The following is a 23,517-nucleotide window of genomic DNA, read 5'->3' on the forward strand; positions in this document are numbered from 1 at the left end:
GTGTGTGTGTGTGTGTGTGTGTGTGAGCGAGAGAGAGAGAGAGAGAGAGAAAGAGAGAGAGAGAAAGAGAAAGAGAGAGAGAAATACAAATAGGAACTCTAGTGACGGATTTTTGCCAAAGATTAAATTGAAGGTGAGTAGAACATTTAACATGTCATTTATAAAACATATATTTTCCCGTGTATCATATGGATTTGTACTTATTGGCACAATAGCCAAGATGGTTGTGGTGACTCTATTTCACGAACTCTGCATTATCCAACTTACAGGCGGATTTTTACTTTGCAAGTTGATTTCTATTATACATCTCACAAAATTAAAAGAATTGAAACCACATCTCTGCTGAAACACTTCACAAATGATTTTTATTGAAAAGCATAAAACTACAAAAAATCAGGGCTTCTCTTGAAGAGCCAGGGCATACATGGGTACCAGAATTGGGATGGATGTGAATATCTGTTCTTCATTTGCAACCCAAGGCTGTCTCCCCTCCGATCCCCTCCTCCGGCCATAGCCCCTGAACTCCTGTGTGGACCTTCTCTCGGATAGAGTACCTGAACCACAGGTTTGTGTATCACTAATCGCTGTTTACTGTGTTGGCTTCGTGTCATTAATACGAGGGGGTGGTGCTGTAGCTGGGGCGCTGGACACGATGCCTGTGACCCACTCCCACTGAACATTCTGTTCTGTTTGGGGGCGCTGCGAATGACCTCTTCTTGGCTCATCTCCCTCTGCGGCCACACAAGCATGCATATTTACCTCTTTCTTCCCTTCTTATTTTGTCTGTGTCTCCCGGTGCCTCCCCCAAATTTGCCAAACATAGCATCTTCTCCTTTTACTAAACCTAGATCTAAACCTCATCTAAACCTAGTACATTTGATTTCACTTCTGATTACTACCCCCCCCCCAACAATTTGTAGCCTGTGTTAAAAGGGACTCAGGGGGGGACTTTTGATATCCTATCCTGTCACCCTATATCCTGTTAATCTTAGGGTCACAAACAGAAAGTCCCCTGTGGCTTCTGCAACCCATGATTGATGTTGAAGCTACGGCTCATCTGTGGGAAATATGAATAGCTGGCAGCCATCATTTCAACCTTGAGCTCACCCTGACTAGGAACAGGGTTAGAAATGAGATCTACAGTTTCCTGATGCTTCTCTAAATCAAGACCTCTTGGTTTTATGTCCGGTAGAGCTGAGCCATTCCATGCCAGACCTCAAACAGGAAACTTCCCATGAACTCAACCACCTAACCACTGTGTGTAGAATGAGATGAGACGGGAATGCCATTCGGTCAGGCTGCCTGGTCTCTGAGGCAGAGCTTCATGGGGTGACACTCCCTTTGTCTTAGACTCTTCTTAGGCTGGTAAGTTCAGAAGCATCATTTTGTTAGTGCACCAGAACCAAAGAGATTCTCAGGAGCCGACTCACAGTAACCTAATTCCTAGGTGCCAGATGAATGAGCCAGAATGCAAACTTTTTAATTTAACATCAAGAGATGGTCTGTTCTGCAAGCATGAAATTCCCATCTGCAAACTGGAGCACCTTCTGTGTTGTGTCTGGGTATTAGAGAAACCAGGCTGTGATATTGAATTTGGTTGGTAAAAATTGGGGCCAGAAGAGAAATGTGGGATCTTAAGGCCTGAGGAACATGCCCCGACTGTCCATTGCACTAATGTGGTCGAGTGCAGCCTTACTCCTTCCTGGATTGGGCTGGATGCAAACTCTGTCAAGTTGCTTTTAGGACTCGCCTTCTTCAGAACTCCATGACAAATATTTCTTTAACTATTTGTGTCTTTGATTGGGCTACGGATATATTGTCAAATTTGAATGATTTAAAACCAGGGTATTTGGAGCGTGGAAGACATGAATTTGTTCCGATTTTAACTTGACCGTTATGCTGAGCATAACATCAGCATAGTGCTGAGCAAGTTGGTTAACTTCTGTAAGCCCCGATTTTGTGAAGTGTGGATAATAATAGCATCGTGAGGTTGTTGTGAGGACTGAGTGAGGTAACTCAGGTGAAGCACTTAGCACAATGTCGGGCATAATATTCAACCGATGTTTAGTTGGCTGAAAGAAGCCTTACTCTTTCTCCTTGTTGACTGTAGGACATGTTATGAATTCTGCACATATCTCAGCACTTTATGTGTTGGTTGTTCTCGGTTAACTGTGACAGGTTTTGTTGGAGCCCCCCTGCTGCTTTCTCTGTTGAGTCCATTACCGAACCCAGGGAACATCGGGACCAACAGAGATAAGGGCAACAGGATCTGTTCTCAGAGAAGGACCCCAGTCCTGTGTGGTCTCCCCTGTCATTTCTGATCTCCACAAAAGTGATTCTGCTTATAAGGCTGTTCTCCCTCCGCCTCCTGGGCCACCTTCTTCCTGTTGGCTGCCACAGAGTGAGAATGTTGATATAGTATGGGGACATCCTTTCCAACTGAGTACCAGAACATTCCAGAAAATAGAGGAGTTGGACCCGCATGTGGTAATCATTTCACTATGTAGATGTATATCAAAATGTTTTCAGTAGATACAATTTTTACTTAAAATTTTTTTAAATGTTTATTTATTTTTGAGAGAGAGAGAGCATGAGTGAGGGAGGGAGAGAGAGGGAGACAGAGAATCCAAAGCAGGTTCTAGGCTCTGAGCTGTCAGCACAGAGCCCGACTTGGGGCTTGAACCCACTGACTGTGAGATCATTACCTGAGCCAAAGTCAGATGCTTAACCGACTGAGCCATGCAGGCACCCCTCCAATTTTTACTTAAAAAATAGATAGACTCAGGTCATGATCTTGCATTTCGTGGGTTCGAGCCCCGCGTTGGGCTCTGTGCTGACAGCTCAGAGCCTGAAGCCTGCTTCAGGTTCTGTGTCTCCCTCTCTCTCTCTCTCTTTCAAAATTAAATAAACGTTAAAAAAATTTTTTTTAAGTAAATAGTAAAATAAAAAAAGAAAGATTCCATCCTTAATCTGGTGCTTTCTTTAAGTTGTCAGGATGGCTTTGCTTGACAATGTCACTGTCAGCTCCAGTGAAATATTTCATTAGCCCGAGTGTGGTGGTTTTGCCAGTTGAATGTAGGTGTCTTAAAGCAGGATGGTGAAATCATACTCCCCACGTTATTGGGTGCCAGGCATGCTTAAGAGCTTTGCATGCATTCATTAATGCGGTCATCTCAACCCTAGGAGGTAGACGCTATTAATAGCCCCAGTTTAAAGATGAGGAAGTGGAGATACATAGGTTAAGTAACTTGCCCAAGGTCTCACAGTAGGTGGCAGGGCTGAGAATCAGACCCAACTGGTCTGGGGTCAGGCATCTGTTCTAAATCAACATGTGATTCTGCTTCTGGACCTGAAATGGCAGTGTTCTCTTTCAGCTTTTTCTAATGGCTTAGTAGGGACCACTTGTTCTGAATTTTTACCCCGGTCTCCTTTTCTCCCTCAAGTTACAGAGTTCTCTTAAATGGGCTATAATTTTTATGTGCCTTCTACTGTGAGACTTCTCTCTGCACCCACAAAACTATGCCAGGGATCAGGGAAGGTGGTCTTTTGGATGGTGGCAGCAATGGAGGAGGGCACAGTTATTTTCTTCTGATGGGTCAGCGGTACATGAGCTGACAAACATGTGCAGAGAGACCTTTCTATCCTTACATACAAGTTGGAGATAGGCAGCTCTTTATAACCAACAATGTGGATTTGGAGAAATTCAGCCCGAAGTGTGGTCTCTGTAGGTCTTCTGGTTTAGTAGAGTTATGTTGCTCGTCTCAGGGCTACAGATATCAAGTAGGTAGGTCCAGTTCTCTCCAGAATAAATCTTAAGTACCTGCTGGACCCACTGGGCCACCACAATGAGCTATAAAGCAGAGGGTTTTGCCCCTGGCTTAGAAACAAAGGCCTTTTTGATTTTTTTTCTCTTTATAGAAGGACACAAAGAAGGGAGCCACAAACCTGCCTTCTTTCTAAGAAATAGTAAGATAAGGGGCACCTGGGTGGCTCAGTTGGTTGAGTGTCCAGCTTTGGTTCCAGTCATGATCTCGCTGTCTGTGAGTTCAAGCCCCACGCTGGGCTTTGTGCTGACAGCTCGGAGCCTGGAGCCTGCTTCAGATTCTGTGTCTCCCTGTCTCTCTGCCCCTCCCCCACTCATGCTCACTCGCGCGCGCTCTCTCTCTCTCTCTCTCTCTGCCAAAAGTAAATAAATATTAAAAAAAATTTAGAAATAGTAAGATAAACTTTAATCTCAGGTATTTTCTTCAGGTATACCAGTATGTCCATCTTGATTCTTATGTTGTTCCAGATAGAGAGGGAGGAGAGAGAGGGAGGGAGGGAAGAGGGGAGGGGAGACAGTGGAGGTGAGCCATGGGGAGGGGTGGGAGCAGCAGGAAAGCATGTTCAGAAACTTTGCTGCTGGTGACACCTTAACTGGAATATTTAGAAACATCGGCATATTACATATTTTCTTATGTGTATATAAGGGGTGGCCTGGGGCTTAAAAGCATCATCTAAGAAAACCCTCCAAATATAGTGCTCAACCTGAAATGATCATTTGACTACATAAACACTTTCAATGTGCCAAATAGGGTTGGTTGTTCCCATTTGAACTGGGTGCGTGGGTTGTTCCCACGAAGCTTGTGAATCATTCATGAACACACCAGATCCTTCAAGTTAGCCAACCAGCCAGAGGATTCATTTCCTATAAAGGCATTTGATTACAGTGTTGAAACAGTGCATTCCAGGCTTGCTCGCACTGATTCTAACCATGGCATTATGTCATGGACGCCGGTCGCCTCAGCGTAGAAATTCTTCCTAGTACGGATGGGTGCTCTTCCCTTCTCTTCTGGGACACTTCCCATTTCTCCTGAATTTTAATCTCTTCCTCCCTCCTGTTTGGAGGTGGCATTTGCTTTTAAAATGCTTTGTATTATCAGAACGTTCGTTAAAAAAATTTTTTTTTAATGCTTTATTTTTGAGAGAGACAGAGAGACAGAGCACGAGCAGGGGAGGGGCAGAGAGAGAGAGGGAGACACAGAATCCGAAGCAGGCTCCAATCTCCCTACACCTCCCATGTTTAGAAATAAGATTATGGATCACCAAATGGGTTTTGATACTCTTTCCCTTTCCAACACAGGCTCTAGCAAACAAAAAGCCATTTTGCTCTTTGGAGTCTATCCTTTGTAAGACTGTGTCTTACCAGGACTTTATAAGACTTCTAGAAAAAGGAAACTGGCATTATAATTGCCTTACAGGACTGGGATCCACCTCAGAGTTCTGAGTTTCACATATCTCTAATTCAGCCTAGTTTCTAACATTGGGAGTGTGGTACATGGGATACTTTGCTCTGAGTAGGAGGAAGAGATCCTATTTTTAGGATAGATTGAGAAGGGCATTGCTATATCAGCTCAAGGTTAGCCTGAGTCCAGCAAGGTTCCTAAACCCTACATCCTGTTGGAATCAAAACTCAGAGCAGATTGAGCAACTCTGACTTCTCACCAACTGACTTCCCAGTTAGTGTCGCATGTACTTATGGGGTCCACTGGGAACCATCACTGAACCAGACACAAAGGAAGAAGGTATTTTGGAAGGAAATGACAAATGCCTGGTTTTCAATTGGGGGACAAAACCTCCCTTCTGCATGGCCTTGTACAGCTTATAGGACCCCTTCACCATTATTATTCCACTTAGTCCTTCTAGCACTGCAGGGCCCAAGTTGTTCTGGCCCTTTTACTCAAGGTCATACACATAGACTGGGGTGAGACTCTCTCCTAGGTCTTCGGAGTCCAAGCCCCATGCTCGTCCCACATTTCCCTCCTGCAGTCTGAGATGGAATGCAGTGAAGTGCTACCAGGGGTAATCTGGGCGTTCAGATGAGAGGGAAGTTATTGATGGGAAAGAGATCACTGGGAGTTCTGCATTCCACTCGCTTAGTGTAAGTTGCTACTTGTCTGGAGGAAGTGACTGCTGAGCCCAGAGTTAAACAATACTTTTTTTGTCTTTGTCGTGGGCGCCAGCCATCAAGTGATATCTGATACAAACCCTAAGACTTCAAAAATGATTTATGCCGTAGAATTGCAGGCTTGATCACAGGAAGACTTTGTTCTGTTCTTTTTTTTTTTTTTTTTTTTTTAATCCCTGAAAGCTGAGCACTATTAAAATTACAAAATCATGATTGGATCACTAAATTGACAGGGAAAGAATTTTGACGTGCGATAATGACACAATTAAGTCTAGGGCTGTAGTTCAAAGCAAAGCTTATATAAAAATAACATTTGCATAGTGCTCTTCAGTGTACCAAGTAGCATGCCATAAACAATTTCCTTTGATCTACGCTACAAACCTGTCAAGTAGCCATGGTCCTCCTTTAACAAATAAGGAAATTAAATTTGAAAGAGGCTAGATGCTTTGCCCTGGGTCTTAAGTGGCAAGTTTAGGATGTCAGGTCTTTTGACTCCACATTCTGTATTTGGTTTGTCGTTATTTACTAAATCTTCTGGAAACATCGAATAATTTTTGTAGGGATGGACTGAAACCCTCTGGGACCTCCTGTGAGAAGTTTTGGTAATGGCGGGTACATAAATGGTATCTTCTCACTGTGTTGTCCTTGCAAGCAGCAATCATTCAATAATCAAAGTTATTGTGCAAAGTTGGTGGTATTAAGTCCACTTCTCTTTGATGGATGGATTGCAGGAGGAATCTAAGCTATTTTTTCATGAGCACCAGTCACAGGGAGAGGCAAGAACAGGGTTATGATGGGAGAGTTCCAGCTCCCTGTCCCTTGTTAAACAGTCGGAACCAACTCCCATTCCCTAAAGAATGGAAAGAGAAATAGCAAACATTTAATGAAAGGATCCACGTTATTCCTTCAAAATGCTCTAGATTCACTCTCCACAACCCTTCCTGAATCTTGATGAAAATATTTGGAGAAGCCTAATGGTTACAAAGTTTTGGAGAACACAGACATCTTCAAAAACACCTTGTGGAACTGAAGTATGCGAGCAGGGATAACAGCAGAGTTCAACAGGATTTGGACTCACGACTATCTATCTATTCAAGGAAACTGAACATTAAAGATCTTTCCCCCATTCAAGGTGTTCCCATATAAGGGTTCTTTCTTTGGCCAAGGAAGGATTTTAGAAGGGAAGTTCACAGCTTTTCACCTTCATGGCCGAAACAATCCTAGAACTTGTCTGACTGGCTCTAATGAGGAATGTAAGTAAACAAGACCTGAGTAAACAAAAGAGAAATCTGCCCATCACCTGTGGAGTCAAGTAATGTAGGGCACCTTCCTGGGCACTTATAAACCAATGCCTGTCTCTCAGAGAAATGGGTAACGTGCTTCCAAAGAAATGACACAGATTATCATGTTGACATTGCTTTGGATGCACATTACCCGTTTCTCTGAGAGACAGGCATTGACATTGCAGAGGCTTAGGAAAGGGTCAGAATAAAAGATACTCTGTCTAGCAAGGCGGGCCCACTGTGTTTGTTATTAAGAAACTAAGTACCTTAAGGGACTGGGGACTTTTTAAGCCTTTTTGGTAGGAGCAAGTATTGGCCTCTCTTTCATGAATGAGGGTCATTTTCATCACCTTGGGTTGTTAGGCTTTGGCAATTCTGGGGATGAAGCAAGGCTGCACGTGCTCGTGAGAATAAATGACTTTGCCATCCCTAATCTCCTGCGTGATGGTGCAGATTTTAACCAGTATTTGGGGCAGTACTCTGCAGGTACAGCAGAGCTCATGTGATCCGCGGGAGGCTGAGGATGATGTATTGTAAGCCGGGGCTGTGCGTTCCATGGCGCTGGCCTTACTGGAAGGCTCACATGTGGTGACACACGGGTTACAGGGAAGCCTAGAAAAAACAGAATTTTGCCTGTGATTGAGGGAAGGTAAGGATGGTTGTGGAGAACAACAGCGGTGGGTAATGTTTCAACATGGTGTCACTCAAAACAAGTATTTCCAAATGCTTATTTGTTCGTTTTGTTCTATCATTGGTGGAAGAAAAAGAATCAGACCAGATGCATGGTAAAGCAGCATCTTAGGCTTAGAAGCGTTAGATTCTGTAAGCTGCCATTGTGGACAATACCACAGCACTGTGGAAGAACACCACTCCAGGGGTTCAAGACCCGGGTGCAATCTAGCTTGTCATTTACCAGCTGGTGACCTAAGATAAGTCAAGGAACCCTCCTGAGCTTTAGTTTTTCATCCAGAACGGGTATAATGGGAGCTGCGCTTACAGGATTGACAGGATAACAGTGATAAGGGACAGGTTGAGAGGCTTATTATCTGAAGAAAGAAAGTTAATCAGGTGTTTTTCTTATCAGATGGCCTGAAACCCATCTATGGAAGAGTCTTTCATGCTTTATTGGGCAGCTTCTAGGTGCCTTCTGGGTGTATTTAAATGAAATTTTACACAATTGGAATCGGGACCAGTTAACAGAACTCTTTTTAAGAAGCATCATCTCTTTTGGATGATTCCAGGCACTTTGGTACGTCGGAGCTCCTCAGAGGGACTAGCTTTTGTTAACATTGTGCTAGTGTCATGTGGACATGCCAGTTCTATAAGAACTCTGTGAGCAGCGTCCACTGATTATTTGGGGGAAGGAAGTCTCCGTAACGGTTCTAACTAAGTCTGCATCTGGGGCATTAGTGTGGACTGAGTTGCTTCAAAGAGCTTGTGCTCTAGGCCCGTCCCTTATGGGTTGGTTAGCTTATCATTGAAAAACATTACAATTTCCATTAAAAAAAAAAAGATGCTGAAATACACACATCTACATGCTGCTCTTGGCATCAAGGACAAGAGGCTGGAGATGGGCATTTCAGCCTGAACAGACTGTTCCTCCAAAAGGAGCAGGGTCGCCCTACTCAATTTCATGAAAGTTCATCTAGTGGGGAAAATCTGTAAGTCACCAGGAATGTTTGAATGTTTGGGGAAACCATTGTTTTCCCTTGTACTTTTTAAAACCCAACATACAAGGAATTAACCTGGTGCGCTGGCTCTTCAAAATGACTCTGCTCAGCTAAGACCGCAAATTTGGACTAGGTTACAATTGTAGGTCTCCAAACAGCACAGCTTGAGATCATGTACCTAAAGTTCCCACCACTGGCAAGAAGATCAAAGCACATGCCCCCTATTGCCTAGAGACAGTACACACATGTGTGTCAGCATATTTTCTCATAGTTGTTTTTATTTTACTTACTCGACATCCGAACTCTCCAGAAGGCTGCGGTATGTGGCAATCTCACACTCCAGCTGGGACTTGACATCCAGCAGAATCTCATATTCTTGGTTCTGTCTTTCTAGGGCACACCTGATCTCTGCCAGCTGAGCCTCCACATTATCAATCAGACACTGGATCTGGGCCAGTAAGGCCGTGTAGCGGGCCTCTGTCTCCGCCAGGATGCATTCCTGGGAATCTCTCTACCATGGAGGAAGAAATTAAGATTTGTAATGATGATTCATTGGAGCCTGGTCTCTTGTGAACTGTATCATTTAAAAAAAATTTTTTTTGTGACAGGTACTAATGAATCTCCAAGCCCTCTTATTACTTCTTAACCAAAGAAATCCCAAATCAAAATGATCTACTCTGCTAAAGCTTGCTTCCTTTTATCCTCTTTATTTATTTTTGCTTTCCTTAAAGTACTCACTTCTCTTTCTCTTTCTTAATCACCTATCATACGACACTCTCCTACCTATGAGACAAACCAACAAACAAAAACGTCCAGCTTTAAAAACCTGTTACCATGGCACTTCATTCTGAGAATATTTTTACCTTAAAGAAGAAGTTAGCAGCATTAAGCCATGAACAATTCCTTCACTTGCAGGGCACCTGGGTGGCTCAATTGATTAAGTGCCTGCTTCTTGATTTCAGCTCAGGTCATGATCTCATGGCCCTGGGATGGAGCCCGGCATCATGTCCCACGCTGAGCGTGGAGCCTGCATGGGATTCACTTTCTCCCTCTCTCTTTGCCCCTCTCTTGCTTGTGCTCTCTCTCAAAATTAACATTAAAAAAAACCCCACAAAACAATTCCCTCACTGGATCCCTTCCTTTATATGTAAAACATGAGAGTTGAAACTTTGGTGATTACAATTCTTTCCTGATCCATCATCCTGTAAGTCCATGGATAATGCAATTTTAGGTTAGAATAACCTGTTATTTACATGGTTTTCCCAGTTTTCAGAGATGAGAAAACAGGTTCAAGAGGTTAAGTGAATTGCCCATGGTCACATGACTAGCTGGTGACAAATCTAGCTTTGGGGCAAGGTCTTCCAAATACCCTTCACATCAGAGCATTTAAATAATTCCCTACTTCACAGAGGCAGTACAATGGAAGCAGAAGTGGTTCCAGCTCTGGAACTGAATTCTGGCTCAGGCTCATCTCTTTTGTGACTTTTAACAAGTTACTTAATGCCTCAGGATCTCAGTGTCTCCATTCCTAAAATAGGCAAGGTGGCACTCACCTTGGATTTGGCATGGGAAAATCAGTTTATCTCCCTGAGCCTTATCTATAAAATTGGCTTAATAATTATGCCACCTCCCTTATAAGACTATTTCATAAATTTGATAGTTTAGAAAAATGTTTTGCATGTAATACAATGCTCTTGTAGTGTTTCCCAAAGTGTACTCCATGGATCCTTATTGCCATGAGATGCTCTTAAAAAAGGGGGTCCACAGTCAATTAAGTTTTGGAATGCTGAATGCCATGTATCTCCTTGGAGATCCATAGTGTATATTAGCTTATTAAAGGTCTGCAGGAAGTTACCCTGTTTAACCTTTGTTTACTCCAGCATTTCCCAGGCTTATCTGACCACAAGCCCTTTCTTGGCCATAGACTCTTTAACAAACAGAGGAACCTTTGTTCTGAGGGACACAATTTGGGAAACATTGCAACATGCAGGTGTCAGGGGCGATTGCCATCACTGCTGTGTTAGGCTTGGTTAGTTTCCTGGGTACCATTCGGTGCTGGGCCTGCAGTTCAATCTCTAGAGCATTCATGGTGCGTCTCAGCTCAGTGATGTCCTTCAGGCAGAACTGCTGCTGTTGAGAGCTGGTCACCACCTGCTGGTTCAGCCCCTCCATCTGAAACACAGTCAAAGACCATGCATATTATGAAGGAAACATGACTTTGATGGAAGGGTGCCTGGAAATGCAGGGTCAGCTATTCGGTTTTGACTTTTCTACCCTCCTCACCTGTGTGTTGAACCACTGTTCCACTTCTCTGCGGTTTGTCTCCATGATGGACTCATACTGACATCTCATTTCTTGTAGAACCCGGTTTAGATCGACAGAAGGGGCAGCGGTCACTTCAATGTTGAGTCTGTCCCCAAGCTGGCTCTGTAAGGAATTGATGTCCTATGGAAAGAAAAAGAATGTGAAGTCACTTGGTGACCATGTGACACCCTTGTGTTCTTGTTTGTCTAACAGCAATAATTTAGCTTAATGGTATCTGAATGTAGCTCACAATAAAGGAATAGATGATTTATAGGTACTATTGAGAGGCTATAAAATAACCTAAGACTATTTCAAATGTGACTCTGTGTTCAAGTATGTGGAACATTAGAAGGAATTAATTAGCAAGATCAGAGTCTTAAGGAATTTAGATCATTTCCCAGGATGGGTAATGGTGAAGCAGCATGGAGGTGGAGTTTATAATAAGAGACCAGAGTCTCTATGATGCCAATATGGGCTTTTGCCAATAGGGACTTACAGCAATAGAGGCAGAAATCAGTGCAGGGATGCCTACAAAAAGATGGGAAACCTGCGGGGGGTTTTCCCCCCTAAATTGGGTTGCTCCCTTGTCTGGAAGATCTGGAGGGGGGAGTGGAGGCTTCAGATTGTGTTCTAGGCAGTGGGTTGGAAACCCATTGGACCAATGGTAGTGGCAGTAGATATTCTTGGGCTGAAAAACAGAATAGTATCTACTCTTTGGGGACACCTTTTGTCAAGTTCAACTCAAAGGAATGGATGCTATTTTTAGAGGCTTAGCTTGTAATGACTCTCTTGGTTTTTCTCTTACCTCTTCATGGTTGTTTTTAAGGCTGAGGAGCTCTTCCTTCAGAGACTGGACTCGTGCCTCCAGGTCAGCCTTGGCGAGGCTCAGGGCATTCAGGATCCGCTGTAGGCCGTTGGCATCTGCCTCCACTCCCTGGCGTAGGGACACCTCAGCTTCGTACCTGCAAAAATGAGACACAAAAAGAAAGGCATTAAAATGCAGATGGTGTAAATCGAGCCAAGCAGAAGTCCCTTCCACATTTTCCTTTGGGCCTCTCATTTATTATATTTCTGTTGTGGGCTTGATTCTCTTTAGAGGTGAGACCATTTGATAAACATCACGGCTTAACCACTGTTCCCTTAATCGCTTTGCCAGCGTGAGGCCACATTGCTGTTCTTTGAGATGAGGGAATTTTTCCTCCTCCTGCCCCTGGAGGCAATGCAGGAGAATTGGAGAGTGCAATGGATTAGGAATTAGAAAACTTGCGTCCAACATTTTAGCTGTGTCTTGCCCTAGGTGTATGTCTTTGGGTATAACAGAGCCCCATGCAACCACAGTTTTCTGGGAATTGATTTCCTATGGAAATCAATCAATCACCTTTAAACAAGGTGATTGCATATTAGCAGCCCTACCTGTTTTCCTGAATTACTGTGCAGGTAGTCAGATGGGTTCATAAACTACAGGTAGTGTATACATGTGAGTGGTTATTAATCTTTGCCATTTACTGGATATGAAGGTCTTTTCTGGGCTGGTGCTGACATGGTATGGGGCAGGAAGGTTAGCAGATTTGGGGATACGCTTCTTGGGAGTGTGTCGCATCAGATGCAGGGTAAATTCTGTCGTGAATGACAGTGCTGGATGGGCTTACTTGGCTCTCAAGTCATCAGCAGCCAGTTTGGTGTTGTCAATTTGTGAGACCAGTCTGGAATTCTCAGCCTTGGTACACAAGATCTAGAATTAAGAAATTGTACACACAAATGAGACAAACACCAGGATCTTCTTTAAAAACCAAGGGCTTGTGTGTGTGGCGATTAAGGGGGTGGGGGTGGGGGCCGTTAGGCTTTCCATTGCTATGCTTAGGAAGCTTTGGGTGGGGGGCTTTGGAAGGTCAGATTTTTTTTGTTATTTTCCTAAAAAATCAGCAGAAACTACTCCAATAAAAACCTTGCATATGTTTTCCTGCCAAAATATAAAATCCATCCTCAATTTGCATCCTCTGGAATGTAGCCACCATGCAGGCAAGGACTTTTTAGCTCACTGTTATTTTCCCAGAGCCCAGAGCAATGTCTGGTGTTTGTTGGGGGTGCTCAGTAAACACTTTTTGAACAAATAAAGTGGAGTAAATCTGGCATGTGTAGCTGCAGTACATCACTCTGATCAGGAAACAGGTTTGATGTTGCAAGAAACCGTGGAAACAATTTGGAGGTGATGAAATGAGCACAAGAGGGGAAAAGAGTGGTAATGGTAGCACACTGGATAAAAAGTAAACTGTTTAGGCACTTCTTAAAACAAAATACTTTTTCTCAGGTCCCTGTTTTTGTTTCTAATTTTTGTTAAAGAAATGGCAGCAATTGGGGCGCCTGGGTGGCTCAGTCGGTTAAGCATCCGACTTCGGCTCAGGTGATGATCTCGCGGTTCATGGGTTTGAGCCCCGCGTTGGGTTCTGTGCTGACAGCTCAGAGCCTGGAGCCTGCTTCGGATTCTGTGTCTCCCTCTCTCTCTCTGCCCCTCCCCTGCTTACACTCTGTCTATCTCTCTCTCAGAAATAAATAAACATTAAAAAGTTAAAAAAGACAAAGAAAAAGAGAAAGAAAGGAAGAAAGAAAGAGAAAGAAAAGAAAGAAAGAAAGAAAGAAAGAAAGAAAGAAAGAAAGAAAGGAAAGAAATGGCAGCAATAGGTTGTTAACACATTTGGGACCAAAGCTATCTGGTTATAACAGCAGAACCTATCTCTGGAAGATGAGTAAGTATACAACTCTGAATATTGCCTCCAGATGACAATTTCATTCAAGAGATTTTCTTATTCTACAAAATATTTTTTTTCCAACATAAAATGAACTACAAATATTAAGGTTTAGCACATGGCTATTGCTTGGAGAGTGTCATTACACAACTTGATTATACACATTCCTAAGAATCTTACCTTCTGCTGGAGCTCCTCAATGGTAGCGTAGTAGGACCTGTAGTCAGGACATACGACACAAAGCTCTTTGTTACACTCCTTCTGGATTTTGCACTCCAGTTCAGTGTTCTCTTGTTCCAAGATCCGCACCTTCTCTAGGTAGTTAGCAAGGCGCTCGTTCAAAATTTGCATGGTCTCTTTCTCTTTACTGTTGATACCTTCACCACACCAGTCGCAGTCATCCAGAGGGGGACAGGCACCGAAGTTGTTAATCAAGCAGATGGGTGTGAGATAAAAGCAAGGAGTAGGGTGGCAGCTGTTGGCTTTGAGACCACCATATTGGCAGCTGGTGTTGGGAAAGATGGTCCTAAAATTTGTAATCCTAGAGCATCTTTGGTGTGGCGTGGAAGAAGAAATAGTTGTTGTACAGCCTTTGGTATCCATGGTGTGTACCCAGTTTTGGTTTATTTCAAAATCTGTGGTCCAGATCGAAAGCTCAAGCAACCTCGACTAAGTCTGAATTCCAAGCTCCTTGACTATTTCCTCTTTGAAGTGCTTATATAGCCTTTGCTGTAGGTGGGGTCATGGCTGGAAGGATGTTTTCCTTTCTACTGTTTATATCAAATCCCATAGGAACATCTCATTAGTCTGCTTTTTACTTGCCTGAGAAGAGTTACTTGTCTCATAAAAATGTGCATTTAGGCTGTTACTAAGTTATTACCCATCACAACCACTACCTGTCATTGGATACAGAGCTTCACATGAAATCTTCAAAAGGAAATGCCATCACAGTTCTACCAGCATCCATTATTAAGCAAGTGTGAGTATATGAAGTTCATTAAATCCTTGTTGACCTCTCCACCTGGCCTAAAGCTTGATCAGGAATGAGTTCATCCTTCTTTTCCTTTCTTCTCTAGAAAAGGGAAACTATTAATATCTAATAATTATTGGTGAACTCAGAAATCAGTATTTTATTTTGTTCTGCCCAACTGATTTTCCATTTTCATTGTTCAGACGTTGTGAGTATGGGTTAAAATGTGAGTTTTAAATAAGACCCTTTTTAAAGATGATTGCTAGATTCCTGTTTCAGCTTGCCAGGTAGGGTTGGATTGCTAACAATAAATTTCCTGAAAAAGAAGCTGGTTACCTTTTGGTTTTCCAAAACCCACGTTTTATGACATTTTTTTGTGCTCAGTGTTTGCTTGTGGAATTACATTAGCTAACAATTTGTCTTGGGGTTGGTTTATATTTGCTGTTTAAACATGATCTGTTGAAAGGTGTGTGTTTTTCATTCTCAGGAATACTTTCTCAGTGTTTTCTTAAGAAAGTTATTTTTGGGGTGCCTAAGTGGCTCATTTGGTTGAGCGTCCGACTCTCTTGATTTAGGCTCAGGTGATGATCCCAGAGTCGTGGGATTGAGCCCTGCATCAGGGTTAGGATTTTCTTTCTCTCTCCCTCTCTCTCTCTCTCCCTCTCTCTCTCTCTCTCTCTCTCTCTCTCTCTCTGTCTTCCTCTTTCCCCTCTCTCCTGCTCGTGCTCTCTCTCTCTCTCAAATAAAAATTTAAAAAAAGAAAGAAACTTATTTGTTCCTGTTCCTTTATGGAGGCTCTAGGAGGGAACAATTATCTTGCCTTTTCTAGCTTCTAGAGGCTGCACAGGCTCCTTAGCTCCTGGTCTCTGTCTTCAAAGCCAGCAGTGGGGAGTCTTTCTCATGCGGCGTCACTCTGACACTGACTCTTCTGCTTCCCTCTTCCACCCTTAAGGCCCTTGTGATTATATTGGGCCCACTCATATCATCTAGGATAATCTTCCTATTTTAAGGTCAGCTGCTTAGTGGCCTTACTTCCCCTTTGTCATGTAACCTAACATATTCAAGAGTTGAGGGTTAGGATATGAACATCTTTGGGGCCGCATTATTCTGCATATCACATAAGGTAAGGAAAAAACATTAATTTACAATAGTGCCACCAAATATAAAACGCACAGGAATAAATTTAGTTAGAAAGGTAGACTACATGAATAAAATATTAAAATACATTGAAGGACAGAAAACTAGAATAAATGGAAAGAAAAATCATGTTCTTGGACTGAAATACTATATCCATCACTATAAAAATGTCAATTATCTCCACATTAATTTAACTTAGATCCCACTAAACTTATTGAGATCCTCCTAATCTCAAAAATGTGATTTTTTTTTAACCAGGCAAGATAATTCTGAAGTTTTATGAGAAAAGTTAATCAAATTTGAATAGCCAGGAAACTTCTATAAGAGGAAGCCCCAGAGAGACTAGTTCTTCCTATTTTAAAGACTCACTAATCAAAATACTATAGTATTGATGCATGAATAGTCAGACAGATCAATAGAATAGAATAAGAGGTCTAAAATAGACTTCCAAACAGACTGGAATTTAGTGTATGATAAATGTGACATTTAAAACTAGTGGGGGAAAGATAGACTATCATATGTAGTTTGGGGACAATTCTGTATCACTTGAGGTAGAAGGCAGGGCAGGAAATGTTGGGATAATGACTCATCCTTCCTAGTAAGACATATTGCAAATTGATCAAAGATTCAAATGTGAAAAATGAAATCATAATTGTGCTAAAAATATGAGAATTCTTTTTATAAAGTTGAAGACAGAAGGCCTTTCTAATAATGACCGAAATAAAGAAACCATAAAAACTTATAAATCTGACAACATCAGATAACTTTTACATTGGTACAAAACACAACCTATAAAATTGGAAGACAGATGACAAACTGGGAAGGTATATTTGCAATAACGCCATAGACAGTGACCAGAAAGAAAATACAACAGGCACTTAATTTACAAAGAACCTTAGAAAAAATGCTCAATGTCACTCATAAAGAAGAAATGTAAATTTAAACTACACTGAGATTTTATTTTATCTTTCTCCCTATCATACTGAAAAAAAAAATCACAGTTTGGTAACAAATGTACTGTATACAGCCTCTCATTTATTGCTGGTGTGAGTATAAATTCATACAAGTTACTATACTGCTACTATAATCAGACAGTGTGATATTGGCATAAGGGTTGGCAAGTGGATCAGTGAAATAGAATAAAGATTCTAGAAATAGTCTCACATACATATGGTCACTTGATTTTTGACAATGTTTCCGAAGTAAGTCCATGAGAAAAGGATAGCCTTTTCAATAAATGTTGCCGATCAATTAGATAATTGCATACAGCAGAGATCGATACATCTTGAGCTTTACCTCACACTCTATATAAAAATTAATTCAAGATGGATTAAATAATTAAATGTGAAGGTTACAGGTATGGAACTTTTAGAAGGCAACATGGAAGAAGATCTTCATAACCTTGTTCAGACAAAGACTTCTAGCACGTGGAGAGCACTAAACATAAAACAATGAATTTGACTTCATCATAGTTAAAGTCTTTTACTGACCAAAATATACCACTAAGAAAGAGAAAGGGCAAGCCACTGGCTGGGTGAAAATATCCACTTGGGATATAAAGGACCTTCCTTTTGACACAGCAGTATCATGACTAGTTCTATGCCCGAGAGAAATGAGTGCATATGTACACAAAAAGACTTGCATAAAAATGCTTCTAGCAGTTTTATTCTTAATGGCACCAAAATGGAAACAAGCCAAATGTTCACAAACAACACAATGGATCAACAGACTGTGGTATATTCATAGAATAGGTTAGTAACTTGACAACAAAAAGAATGAACTATTGGTATTCACAATGACATGGATGAACTTCGAAAACATGTCAACCTGGGTCGTCTGGGTGGCTCAGTTGGTTAAGTGTCTGACTTCAGCTCAGGTCATGATCTCGTGGTTCATGGGTTTGAGCCCCGTGTCAGGCTCTGAGCTGTCAGCAGGGAGCGTGCTTCAGATTCTGTGTCTCCCTCTCTCTCTGCCCCTCCCCCACTCGTTCTCTCTCTCTCTCTCTCTCTCTCTCTCTCTCTCTCTTCTGCGCTCTCTCTCTCTCAAAAATAATAAACATTAAAAATATATATATCAACCTGAAGAATTTAGGCACAAAAGGGTACAAACAGTATGATTACATTTATATTAACTTTAAGAACAGGCCAAACTCTTCTACAGTGTCAGGTATCAGAATAGTGGTTGTCTCCTCATGAGGGAGGTGAGCTGACTGGGAAGGAGCATGAAGGAACTCTCAAGGTCGATATTTCACATCTCGATGTTCTAGTCTATGTCTCGATCTGGATGATTACATGACTGTGTATGGTTTTCAAGTTTCATGGAACTACATGCTTTCCACCATTGATACGTTTTCTTGTATGAAAATGAAATCCCAGTGAAGTGTGGTTAACATAGAAAGTTAAGATTTGATAGAGCTGTGTAGCTCTATGAATGCTTTCTACTTTATTCATGTACTTGAATTACAAATGGGTCATTTGTAATTTCACTTGTGAAAAATGGAAGTCATAAATGTGCTAAGAGAAAGCATAAGAGAATTCTTTTACAAATGAAGAGTGGAGGAGGGCCTTTATAACGGTGACTCAAAATCAAGAAACCACAAAAAAATGGACAAATTTTGCTTCACAAAATAGCAGCATTTGAAATAGTAATAATTTTAAAAAACATGTAAAAAGGACTGGAAGGAAAGATATCTAAATGTTAAGAGTGGACTTCTTTGCATTTTATAATTATTGATGAGAGTTATTTTTTTCTTTATGTTTTTGTACACATCCCACAAATTGGCTGTATCACTTTCAGAATCAGAAGAAGAGTTTGACATGGGGCACCTGGGTGGCTCAGTCGGCTAAGCGTTGACTCTTGATTTCGGCTCAGGTCATAATCTCACCGTTTGTGAGTTCGAGCCCCCAGTCGGGCTCTTCACGGGCAGCCCAGAGCTTGTTTGGGATTCTTTCTCTCCCTCCCTCTCTCTTTGCCCCTCCCCTGTTCGCACATGCTCTCTCTCTCTCTCTCTCAAGATAGATAAATAAACATTAATTTTTTTTAAAAAAAGAGTTAGACAACTATTTTTGTTATATCTTTGTTTTTGTACTCTTTTCTCCATCTTACCACTTCTCTTCTTGTGTATCTCAAGCAGTGATTTTCCTTCGTTACATGGCTGACTGCTTTATTTGTGCTCTGGAGCTGATTTCTCTTTGTTTCCTTCAGGACCACATTTCATCAATTATGTACCCTTTTCTTGCATCTTGCACATCTTCTTTACTACTTGACCAATTTACCTTTCCCTGTAAGCATGTTTGTTACAGATCTTAATATTGTCTAACTCCTAGCTATGTAGCCACTTTGGCTTTGAAGGCAGTGTCTTTCCTTCATTACCCATTTTTTTGAGACAGCAGTGGGTATCTATCTGTTACCATCATTTTGCTACCACCAGCTCATTTGTTGACTTTGCGAAATCTGGCTAACCTATAAGCATGATATGATGTAGCCTATCTTGAAGACCCTCTTTGTCTGCCTTAACATAACACCATTTTCCGGTGCAGAAATACCCAGCGCTTCCTAAGAGCAAAGTACAAATTCTTCATTGCCAGGCAATCAAGACTTACCATAGTCTTGATCCAGCTGACTGTACTTCACATCCCATGACTCCCGTACCCCCTGCATACACTCTAACCAAACTGTATTCCTTGCCATGCTCCAAGCTCTCCTTGCTTTGTTTCTCCAGGGCGTGTTTATTGTTGAGGTTCCCTCCATTTTTCTCCATCTAGGTGTTTCAAGGCTGCTCTGGGAGAGAATCCAGGGCTCACCCATATTTGATTCTCCTCTCCTTGGGGGCACATGGGAAGCTTACTCTTTCCTGTCCCCTTGCAGTTAGGAAAGGTGTAACCAGGGCTTTAATCTTTAGTTCAAGAGACCGGGGAGGCAGCATGTTCCAGATGCTGGAAGAGCAAGTCTGAGAGTGATAGAGAGGAGTTCCCTTCACAGCATTGTCCTGGCTGGAGCCTTCTGGGAAAGGGGCAGTGCAGGGGAGAGGAAGGGTGGGCTTTAGGTCCAGCCTGAGATAAGTAGCTGAGATATAGGGAGGGAATATGGCCTCTGTGGGGCCAGCAAGGAACCCATGAATTGTAAATACTAAATAGATACAATGAGGAGCCTGTGTCCTCAAGTCATGAATGCTTCTTGCATTTAGAGCAGGCAAATTTTGAGGCCATTGTTTTGCCTGAGTGTCCTCATGGTGGGCTGTACTCAGAACCTAGAATGCAAAGTTTTGTGCTGGTTCTTACAGATGACTGATGCATTATATTTTATTTTATATTTTTATTATTTAAAAAATATTTTTTAATGTTTATTTTTGAGAGAGAGAGAAAGACAGTACATGAATGGGGGAGGGGCAGAGAGAGAGGGAGACACAGAATTTGAAACAGACTCCAGGCTCTGAGCTGTCAGCACAGAGCACGATTCGGGGCTCGAGCTCACAAACTACGAGATCATAACCTGAGCTGAAGTCAGACGCTTAACCGACTGAGCCACCCAGGCACCCCATGATACGTTATATTTTAGATTTTACTTTTTATGCAACACTAGGTGCTAAAAATACAGGCATCTTATTTAGTGCATTATTAAAGCTATGAAGATGTTGCATTATTAACTAAAATTAGGATTCTACTAGATTTTACCGAGAAAGGCCTTACTGTTTTATCCAAAAGTACAGTGGCCATTTTTCAGTGTTTGACAACCCAGGGGAATGCCTACTGCATATGCCCACATGGAAAAAGATGGAATTCCTACAGTTTGGAGGAAGGCTTTTTTTTAAGTTCATTTATCCTGAGAGACACAGAGACAGCATGAGTGGGGGAGGGGCAGGGAGGGAGGGAGACCGAGAATCCCAAGCAGGCTCTGCGCTGTCAGCGCAGAGCCTGCCTCCGGGCTCAAACTCATGAAACCATGAGATTATGTTATGACCTGAACTGAAACCAGGAGTCAGATGCTTAACAGACTGAGCCACTGAGGTGCCCCTAGAGGAAGGCTTCTGAGGGCTGTTTTGGGATGTCACAGTTTTCAGTGATGGAAATCTTTGCTCTTTGTGCATAATTCACTCTTAATGTGTCTATTTATCATCATCATTAGCAATTACTTTGTTGTGGGGTGTTTGGTTAACTATAGAGCGCACAGTGATCCAGATTTGTATCAATGATAATTTTGGTCTATACTTTTCCAATAACCAGATTTAAACACATATTTTTTGCCATGCAAATATAAATCTATTACACTACTGCAAAGTAGACATAATTTAATGCCCCTAGGATTTTAGAAGTTTTTATCATTGTTGGGAAGTAGAAAGGAAAGACCATTTGGCCAGTGAAAGTGTACCATGGTAAAAAAAAAAAAAAAAAAAAAAAGAAGCTGGAGTCCTCCCACCCTAACACCATTTAGAACAGGCAGGCTAACCCAAGAAGAGGTCAGATCTAGAATTAGCCTATGTCTTTAACATAATATTTAGTGCAATACTATGCCAAAACTAAAAACAGTTATGAAAGGCTAAAAGTAACATGAGAGTCCCCAAAGCGGTTATTCTATCTTAAGGATATTTTCCTACTTCAGTTCCACTTTGATTTTGCATTAAGCCAAACTGGAAATATTTTTAACTCAGAAAATAAAAATAGATTAGTGAATCCATACAAAATGTTATAGATCGAGAGAAGGTAGTCACGTGCATTTTTCTGAGAGAAAATTGGATATAGCTCATTGGGAATTATTACAGATGCTGAATATTTGCTTTGCCATAATCTTGACCAAGGCAGAGAAGAAACCGTGGGAAAGTCTGAGATTGGGTGGATGGCAGAGATTGATACGGTGGAAACTTCTGGGTTAAAAGCTACTATGTGTTTTTTAAAAGAACATTTGCATTTTGAAACAATTACAGACCCATAGGAAGTTGCAAAGATGGTGCAGAGAGGTCCCATGTATCTAGCTTTCTCCTGTGGTTATAGTGGTTATATCTTTCTCAGCAATTGTAAAGTCAAGAAGTTGACATGGATACAATGTGTGTGTATATATATATATATATATATATATATATATATATGAATGACATGGATACAATGTGTATATATATATATATATATATATGACATGGATACAATGTGTATATATATATACATATACATATACACAATGTATGTGTGTGTGTATGATATATGTATATGTATATATATATATACACAATGTATGTGTGTGTGTATGATGTGTATATTTCTTTCACATATGTAGATTCATGTAACTACCTCAGCATTCATGATACACAACTCAAGATATGCACCATAAAGATCTCCTTCATGCTGTATTTGTTTTATGTGTAATTTCTAGGGTTTTTAGCCAAACTTAGGAAGAGGAACAAGGAAATGTACATCTATTTCATCTTCTGGAAGTGGAGTTCTCTGTTTTGCTTTTTTATTTATTTACTAAAAAATTTTTTTTAATGTTTATTTATCTTTGAGAGAGAGAGAGAGAGAGAGAGAGCGCGCGCAAGTGGGGTAGGGGCAGGAAGAGAAGGAGACACAGAATCTGAAGCAGGCTCTAGGCTCTGAGCTGTACTGAGCCATCCGGGCGCCCCTCTGTTTTGCTTTTTAAATGTATGTGAATAATTCTTCTTTTTTTTTTTTAATTTTAATGTTTATTTATTTTTGAGAGAGAGAGAGACAGAGTGCAAGATGGGGAGGAGCAGAAAGAAAGGGAGACACAGAATCCGAAGCAGGCTCCAGGATCTGAGCTGTCAGCACAGAGCCTGACGCGGGGCTCGAACTCATGAACAGTGAGATCATGACCTGAGCCGAAGTCGGACGCTCCACCGACTGAGCCACCCAGGCACCCCTGTGAATAATTATTCTTATACCCCAGTGTTCAATAACAGACCTATGTACCTTATGGTATTTTATGCAGCTGCTAACATAATGGTCACAAGACAATCTTATATGTTTATTAGGATTGGAAATGCTTACATGACATAGTAAAAAAATACGTTACTCAACTATGTGCATATGTAAATATGATTACCACTATATGGAAAAACCTATTGTAAGAAAGAAAACTGTAAGTTCCCAAAATACTGAGAATGGATATTTCGGGTGTGGAATTATAACTGATTTTTTTCCCCTTTTGTGTGCCAAATTGAAAAAAAAAATGGAATCTTCAACTTTTGTAATTACAAGTAAAATAAAATTTATTCCTAAATTTCCAACTGTCTTCCAAGATATATGACATTTTGCATTGATTAGTTAATCTGTTTGTATTTGAGGAGTTAAAAAACTATTTTCAGCTTTGGTTTGTGCAAAATCAAACTGTCGGCATGGGTTTAAGCAATTACCTTGGCATCACATGGTTATTACATCTGCAGCAATAAGCCACAAAGTTTATATTTACCATGCTAAAAAAAATGAAACACATTTTATTTGGAGATTAGCAAGAA

General features: G+C 41.3%; 1 protein-coding gene and 1 long non-coding RNA gene across 2 annotated transcripts in view; one reads left to right on the plus strand and one right to left on the minus strand.

Annotated features, from left to right (window-relative positions):
* The window catches only part of LOC125926522 (uncharacterized), a 151,857-nt gene that overhangs the window by 123,107 nt on the left and 5,233 nt on the right, over window positions 1–23,517 (plus strand). The window lies entirely within an intron of this gene.
* On the minus strand, window positions 7,586–14,796 carry KRT39 (keratin 39). The gene is made up of 7 exons (XM_049636024.1): window positions 14,129–14,796; window positions 12,854–12,936; window positions 12,010–12,166; window positions 11,184–11,345; window positions 10,947–11,072; window positions 9,191–9,411; window positions 7,586–7,842 (listed from the first exon to the last, which is right to left on the minus strand). The coding sequence occupies exons 1-7, from the start codon at window positions 14,549–14,551 to the stop codon at window positions 7,590–7,592; spliced, it is 1,425 nt and encodes a 474-aa protein (XP_049491981.1). The 5' UTR covers window positions 14,552–14,796; the 3' UTR covers window positions 7,586–7,589.

The sequence above is a fragment of the Panthera uncia genome, chromosome E1, assembly GCF_023721935.1.
Source record: "Panthera uncia isolate 11264 chromosome E1, Puncia_PCG_1.0, whole genome shotgun sequence".
Lineage (NCBI taxonomy): Eukaryota > Metazoa > Chordata > Mammalia > Carnivora > Felidae > Panthera > Panthera uncia.

Coding starts and splice junctions, on each gene's coding strand:
- KRT39 (XM_049636024.1), bottom strand. CDS start 14,551: ATGGATACCAAAGGCTGTACAACAACTATTTCTTCTTCCACGCCACAC. Junction 12,937..14,128: donor TTGAGGAGCTCCAGCAGAAG/GTAAGATTCTTA, acceptor TCTTAATTCTAG/ATCTTGTGTACCAAGGCTGA. Junction 7,843..9,190: donor CTGGAGAGTTCGGATGTCGA/GTAAGTAAAATA, acceptor TGTTTTTTCTAG/GCTTCCCTGTAACCCGTGTG.